General features: G+C 32.4%; 1 protein-coding gene across 1 annotated transcript in view; it reads left to right on the top strand.

Moving 5' to 3' along the window:
• Positions 1-5,415: 5,415 nt before the first annotated feature.
• The window catches only part of LOC106476790 (40S ribosomal protein S4-like), a 7,962-nt gene continuing 4,987 nt past the window's right edge, over positions 5,416-8,390 (top strand). The window contains exons 1-2 of the mRNA XM_013937420.2: positions 5,416-5,519; positions 5,836-6,006. Of these exons, the coding sequence (XP_013792874.2) occupies positions 5,514-5,519; positions 5,836-6,006 (177 nt within the window). The 5' untranslated portion in view covers positions 5,416-5,513. The remainder of the gene's footprint in view (positions 5,520-5,835; positions 6,007-8,390) is intronic.

The raw sequence follows: 8,390 nt of genomic DNA, 5'->3' as shown, positions 1-8,390 counted from the left end.
CGAAGAAGAAACTCGACTCGGTTTTGAGAAGGGAAACGGTGAAGCCCTTGATGAAGTTACTTCCACTGATGTGACTGTTACCGACGATAGTACGTTTACTGATGAAGCAGATGAACCCCATGTGAAGAAGAAGCCAACTAGATGGAGACAAGTACGCAAGATGATACGTCCCGTAAAAGTAAGAGACTTTGTTGAATTTTAATTTTGTGTTTGTAAATTCTGTACATTTAATTAATTTATTGTTGATTGTTTATTTGTTTAATGCAAGTAGCTATTGTTCGGGACGAACAATACTAAGGAAGGGGCAGTGTTACGACAGCGGAGGTCACGTGACTCTAATAACACGTCATATTCTCGAAGCTTCGTGAATCCTCGGGAGGTTACTAGATTTTGGTATTCTCTTATGCATAAGACGGTCAAGACGTGACGACAACAATGTAAGGTGTAATTGAACTGCGAACATAGAGAGACGTATTGTTGAGCACGTGAGACGTTCGTTGTGAATTACAACGTTTGTTATAGCGCGACTGTTGAAATTAAGTGTATTGCAAAGTTGTATTCAGAAAGAATAAACCAGTTTTATTTAAGAAAGGACTTGTGTCGCTAAAGTTTCATCAGAAAGAAATTTTACGGAAAATTAACTAACGAATGGAGGCGTAACAATATAATAGACATTTGTTGTTGCTTTATAAACGTTTATACGCTTATACTGTCAGCTAAAAACGGATACTGCTATGATTTTGCCTTGTTTATGAGCTCGTTGCTGTCCTAATTTAGTATCCTCTTTTTCATAAGTTCTTAAAAATGTTAAAAGAGAGAGAGAAAGGAGGCCCCGGGGCCCATGCTGGCTATCGACGGTCCTGCCATGACCTATTTAAAAAACTTAATTATTTTTCATTTGAAAGTTGATTTACATGGCTATAAATATATAATATATGAGATGTTTTGTGAGCGGCTTCTTTTACACTCGACGCTGGTTAAATACATATTTACACGAAATCTTAGGCACAAAACCACTTGGCCCAGTGAATAATGGTTGAGTGGAAAAAAAGCCAATGCAGCAGTAAACTGTTAAAAAACATGTAACATTCACCTGTATGTAGTTTAACACTAATTCTCTATAAACGGACGTAAAAAACTTATGAAGCAAATTAATTAAAAGCTGTTAATTTAAAAAGGGGAATAGGGATCGTCATAAAATTAGTTGAATCAAAATGCAAATATTACATTTTCAAGCCTACAGTTAGGAACTCTAAAAATAAACAAACTAGGCTGGAAATAGTGTCTACATTATTTTTTCAAGCTATAAATTCCTATTATGACGGCACTATAATTGATAAGTACTGTAGACATGGAGTCAAAATAGGGATTTGTAGCTTGAGAAAATAATGTAGATACTATTTCCAGTCTAGTTTGTTTATGTTTCTTAGAGTTCCTAACTGTAGGCTTGAAGATATTATCTTTGCATTTTAATTTAACTTGTTTTTGTACTGTTACGTCTCTGGTCGTTAGTTAATTTTCTGAAAAATTCTTTCCGAAGAAACTTTAGCGATACAAGTCCTTTCTTAAATAAAACTGGTTTATTCTTTCTGAATACAACTTTGCAATACACTTAATTTCCACAGTCACGCTATAAGAAACGCTATAATTCACAACGAACGACCCACGTGCTGGACTCAATTGTCAGTCTCTCTCTGTATGTAATTCAATTACATTGTTGCCGTCACTTCTTGGCGGTCTTATATACAAGACTACTGAAAATCTAGTAAACGCTCGAGGCTTCACGAAGGGGCATGATTTTTCTAGAAGTTCATGACGTGTTACTAGCGTCACGTGACTTCCGCTGTCGTTACAGTACTTTTTTGACGATCCATATTCCCCTTTTTAAATTAACAATTTTGAATTATAATGTTTGTTTGTTTGAAGTTAAGCACAAAGCTACACAATGGGCTATCTGTGGTCTGCCCACCACAGGTATCGAAACCCAGTTTCTAACGTTGTAATTCCGCAGACATACTGTTGGGCCACTGGGGGCCGAATTATCTTGTAATAGAGCAAAGTTTCTAAAATATAGTTTATGGACACATGTGTACGTGATAATTTTTGTACAGTTATTTTTATACAAAAATATATAGTTCGAAACTCATTTTACATTAAGGAATAATACTGAAGCAGATCAATATTTCATATAATTTAATCCAATTTCTTAATTTCTAAACACATCATAATAATTTTAAATACTTTTGATAAATTTAACCTGATGATAAAGTTTGGAAACTGTAATAAACGCAGTTAATAAATTTTTGAAACAATTATAATTTATATAAATATTTTCGCTCTGGTGGCCACATCAAGGGTTACTAGTACTTGTCCCAAAGCATGCTGGGTTTTCGTTCTTTTTTCATTCTTATGCTGGCTTAACATGGTAAGATAGAGTATAGTGAATGTATTCTATCCATTAAAATCAAGTAATATAATTGTATTTGACATAAAATTTTCAGTAAATTGTTTTTGTTAAGATCGATTTATTATATACTTTATAATTTTAAGCGCACTGGAGCTTGTAAAAATGTTCTAAATTTGTCCAGATATATGGGCAAGAACAGGCGTTATACCATTTTTTTTGTGATTTAAGGATAGTAGTAGTCTGATTGTTAGGGGTTCTCTGATTCTATTGAAGTGTTGATGAAACCATTCGAAACTTGACTGTAGTGATGTTTTTATTTATTTTTTGCGCTGAATTTATTTAATCGATCCGTGTAAAATCACCTATAAGTTTGCTTCTTTCTCTCCTGGGGTTTTGCCTGTAAGCTGTAACGTAATTTAGTAATATTAGCATAAAAACAGTGCTAGAACCTGTAAAACTGTAGGCTTAAAAATAATCATGTATTTTATGGGCTAAGTTCAGTTTAAAAGATGAGTTGTTGGGAAGGGTTTGGAAAAAAAATTGACAGAATGACTCCATCCTCCAGGGGCATGCTCGATTCACATGTTTTGGATGTTCTTTTCCAGTAGCTGAAGTGCGTGAACCCAATTAGGAATTAAACATTTCTTGTGTGAAGGTAAATGCATTTGTCATCCTTGTTTTTTGATGATGAAGCAGAGTAAAGTGATGAAACAGGATTTTTGAAGTTAATATAATTCAAAATCACTTGTAGAAAGTTAATTATCTTCTTTAATATTTCTAAAACAATTGTGCAGCCTAAACATCTGTGCTGTGGCAAAATATATTTAGTACGTGCTACATTGGTACATCTTCACATTGTTAATGATACCACTGTTCTCTTTTTAAGAAGAGTTGGAGGAAGTCTAGAACTGTTACATATTTTGTTGCTTTGCAGAAAGTGTAATACTTTCATATGGATGAAATGAGCATACCCCAGAGTTAGTGAGGCTATAAATCACATTAAATCTAAGTAGCGTGAAAGCCTAAATCTACTCTACCATTCTGTGATTCACAATCATGCATATTGGTGATTTTCCTGTAACACTGATATGCTCTTGCATATTTAAAAAAAAATGAGCAAATGTTTTAAAAATATATGCATATTTTAACTCACTAGACTTGTGTAAAGAATGATAAACATTGTTATAATTTTGTTGCCATTACGAGATCGTTGGCTGAATTTTACGAATTGTCATATTAAGGTGTTATTTAGCATACCTGATAGTTTGTTTAATGCTGCATATACTTAGTTTGAATTGAACATGTGGTAATTGTCTGGAATATTTGACCTAAAATGTTTTTTGTTAAAATGTGTAGGAGCCCTTCTCATAAGTATATAAAATTAAATCATAAATATTCTGCTTACAGTATCTTAGTATTTTTTGAAATATTCCTTTAGGGAATGTACAGAAAGTAACATGGTGAATAGTATGGTCCTGATGTTTCAGACCTGTATGTAGGATTAGATTGAAATATGATTTTACTTGGGGGAAGGGGTACATTTTCTTTTTTTTTGGATTCAATACTTAGATCTCAAGAAGAAAAAAATATATAGTGGATGGATTCCAAACTTGAACACTAACATTCAATGTTAATGTACCCTGTTCCTAGTCAGCTTCCTGTATTGTTTCAGTGTTGGCTCAAAGCTGAAAGGACTATTCAGATTGAAAAGTGCACTTATGATTCACAAGGTTTGCGTTATGTCACAGTTGTGATTTTGCCTGGTAATTGCCATCTCAATCTTGATAAAAGGGCAAACAATAGCAAAGCAAGTACAGTTATGACCAAAGTGTTTCAAATGAAGCAGGGAAGTTTTCCTGTGGCCCAACTGCTTAACCAATACCACCTAAATCCTGAAAACTGATGATGCAGCAGTGATATTTCACTTACATATAACATATACATTGATAATATGAACTGTCAAACTTTTAAGTTCATTTTTCTTAAAAGTAACATTTTCATGGTTTTAGCATGATAACTTTCTATAAGAATTTACTGATAAAGCAATGACAACACTGACAGGACAAGTGTGGCATAAAGTTGAAAATAATTGTTTCAACAACTTCAGGTAGTGCTACATTGTCAGAGGGTTAACACTTAAGAGATTAGACTGGTGGTCATGTATGACATACATGTATACAGCCAGAATGCACCAGAATAAACAAAAATACATTATCTTACTATGTAGCATAGCAACTAAAAAGAAAAATGTATCTGAAAAGAAAGGAAAGATTGGTTGATATTGCTACAGCCCCGATTGCAAATTTAAACCAAGATCTGACTCAAGAATTAAACTACCACACACATCACTTTATACGATGCCTTCACCCAGGTTCAAGAGTGCAGCACAGACTCCAACAATCTTATATCATTGCTTGCCAACTTTTTTCACTGACTTCGTTTGAAACTTGTTTTACACGATGAATGGGTGGGGGATTTTGCAGGATTGACTAATGCTTTTTCAGCAGTCCTATTATATGTTAAATGTGAATTTGAACAGAAGATATTCGACGTATTTGTGCAATTGAATATGCAACGGTTCATAATTTTTGCAGGTTTGTAACAACAAGAGATCGTCACAAAGACAAACAAATATGAGTCACGACAGTGGACAAGTGTAGGGAATGAACGGGATTTCCCCTTCATAACGATATTTGTTTGTCCTTTTGCCTCGTTTGCTATGCAGACATTGCATTGTGTTAGGGTAAAGTTCCTGGATGTCCAACTTCAAGAATGTTTTATAGTCTAGTGTAAATGTGAATGCAGTATCTTGTTTCATTTAAATTAACTAAGTGTTTAAATACAAGGATAATTATCTTAACATTTCGATCCACCACTTTTGTAAGGAATATATGAGATTGTAATTAAGTCTGAAGAGCATATGCTTGAAAGGTTACTTGATAAAATGTTTATTTCAGTGACTTGATTGCATTTATTCCTTACATAATGCAAGTTCCAATTCTTGTGAAAATATCTTTCTTTGTCCTGATGTCCATCTTGGAAAATCAACAGAGCATTCCAGATTTATGTTCAGCATTGAACCAACAGTGATGTCTTAGTAATTTCAATGTTTGTTAGTATTACTGAATTTTGGAATGAATCTAGTAAGATAAGTATACAAGTTTAAGAAATTATAATCTCTAAAATGACTAGTTAAGGCAGTGTTACTTTATTTATAGGATAGTTTGTTGAATAGTTCATCTTAAGGTGTGCTAAAAGTTGAAAATTTGAAGGAGAAATTGAAAGATTTTAGAAAGCAGTGTTGAATATCAGAAAAAGGGTTTCAATATGTAACTTGGATTAAGATATTGAAAGTAATAGGAAAGTCTAGATAGAACAAACTGCTCTTTGTTACTGCTTGGAAATAAAACGTGATTTTAAATTTCTAGGCTCGTGGACCGAAGAAGCATTTGAAGCGTTTACATGCTCCGAAATCATGGATGTTGGACAAGTTAGGAGGTGTCTTTGTAAGTATGTTTACAGTTGAAATTTATTATACTTTTAGAATCAAATATGTAAACTTTTTAGTAATTTTAATATCAGATGTTTTGTATGACTTATTCCTTCATATATAGATGCTCCTAATATGAAGTTTGTATTTCATTTTTGGTTAATAGTATAAATTTATGGTGACACTGGGTGTGAAAACAAAAGCACAAAAACTCTTGATTATACACAAGATTCCAAATGTATTTGTAAAGAGGAAATATTTTTTCCTAAGGTAAAACAAACATTTTGACTGTTTAATTTACAAAATCAGTTTCTGGAATTTTTATGAATATTTCAAAATGTAATTTAGTATTGAAATAGTAAGACTTGCTCTATTAGCCACTCATTTCACAAATGTAGTCTAAAAGCAGCATCATTTCAGTTGTGAAAAAATCAGGCTTATTTTTAAATTGAAAAAGTTAGAAAGGATGTCAGAGATTTTCAAGAATATTACTAAAGGGAATTGGTAGAATAAAAAAATCTATTGTATATAATGGTAAGACAAGGGGGGGATAAATTTTAGCAAGATTGGGGTCATCTTCAGTTTAAACCTAATCTTGTGGGTACTCTTTTCTGCACATATCACAAGGTTTCACTGATTTACATTTTATGTATATCAGTGAAATTGGTGTTATAATGTATGCTATAATTCAAGGTTTTATATTATCCAAGTTTTAATTCCTTTATTTCAAAAGAAACCTTTAAAAAACTACAATTTTGTTATCATGTGATGCACCATTGTTCATAATTCTTTTGGTCTCTAACTAGAATAGTCCTACATGTACAGTATACTTGTATAGTTAGACAGAAACTAGGTTAATGTAAATTATAACAAACACAATATGGTTATGAGGTTTGCCCTTTTGACTGAGCCCATGCTGAAAGAGCTAAGGGAAGGCTTAATAACTTTTTAAATATTCAGTGTTGGATTTGAGTAGATGGGACAGTACTAATAGACCAACAGGCCTAGTTTCCTTTATATGTTTTAGAAGGAATATACATACACTGTTGTCGTAAAGTGGATTTTACATTTTAAAAGTTTTACATAAGCAAGTTTAGTTGTATAGGAAAAAAGAGATGCTGAATTTTTTACCCATGAAAGCAAGTGTTGAATATTTATATATAATTTAAAAGATTGTGCTTTTCATTCATGGTGCCAGAATCAAGGATGAAAATCTTCCAAATCTTTATCAGTGGTCTGGGTTTATTTCTTAGGTTAGTAGAAAATGGGAGAGTGTGAGGTTAACCTATCATTTCTATGAAAGTGGAATTTGAACTTCCATTGATAATGTTACTGACTATAGACCTAATTTTTATGCTCTTGATGGAACATGAACAGAAGCCTATATTGTATACAAAACTTTTGGTGGATAAAACTAAATGTTAGCAATATTAACTGTTTGTTCTTAGTGGTTGTTACTTTAGTAATTATATTAAATCTAAATACCAGTGAGCAAATTGTTTAATATGATCTCTCAACTCATCACTGCTCTGGGAGAAAGTCAATGTTATGGCATAACTAAGCAGTGTTCATATTGCACAGAGCCAAACTATAAATAAATCTGTATAAAATACTATGTTTTGAAATATTATTCTAAATTTTTGTGAACTTCTGCAATCAGGGTTTCTTCCATATTCTTGTAGTCTTGAAATATTCAGGAATTTCATTTAATTTTCTAGGTAACAAAAGTTTGGGAAGTTTGCGTAGGATTTGGGAAAATAAAATTAAAAAAAATTAAGAATGTGACGTTTTGCGTTCCTTTGCTTACTACAGTCATTTTGTTTATTCAGTTGTTGTCTAGGCATTTCAGTATTGTGTATTATTGGTGAATTACACCCATGTGTTGGTTGATCAAATTGGAAACTGCCATACAGTAGGAACTATGCCATAAGTAGATGTTGGTAAACTTGTACACACATTTGTGGCTTGCCACCCAGCTTAATGATTGACTTTACTAAAGTATTTCTGAGGTTAGTCTTCAAACTATAATAACATAATGCTCAGTGTTAGGTCATTGATGGTTGTAGTGTACTTAAAAGCAATATTTTGATACCTTGGCCTTGACGTTATGATACCAATTTTACACTATCTCTTGAATATGTTTGGAGACTGCTTGGGAAACTGTCTAATATAGGGATCATCTAAAAAATGTGCCATAAATTGAACAGATTCCAAAACAAAGTTGTTGCAAGTGTATCTTTACATGTCATTCATACTTCATTTAATATGTAATGATTATAACTAAAGCATTTAAAATTGAGGCTCTAAATAAAATTTGGTGTGGCACAAGCATGTAGAAGTAAACAACTTGACACTGCAGGAACACAATCACAAAATAACTTGTAACTTGTGCTTGAATTGGTAAAAAAGAACATGACAATTTAAATACTTATTTTGACGAGTCTAGTCATAAGTTTGAAAATGTTATATATATATATATATATATATATATTA

The sequence above is a fragment of the Limulus polyphemus genome, unplaced genomic scaffold (genome assembly GCF_000517525.1).
Source record: "Limulus polyphemus unplaced genomic scaffold, Limulus_polyphemus-2.1.2 Scaffold158, whole genome shotgun sequence".
Lineage (NCBI taxonomy): Eukaryota > Metazoa > Arthropoda > Merostomata > Xiphosura > Limulidae > Limulus > Limulus polyphemus.
The sequence above is the reverse complement of the archived record's forward strand: the minus strand, read 5'-3'. Positions and strand labels throughout refer to the sequence as shown.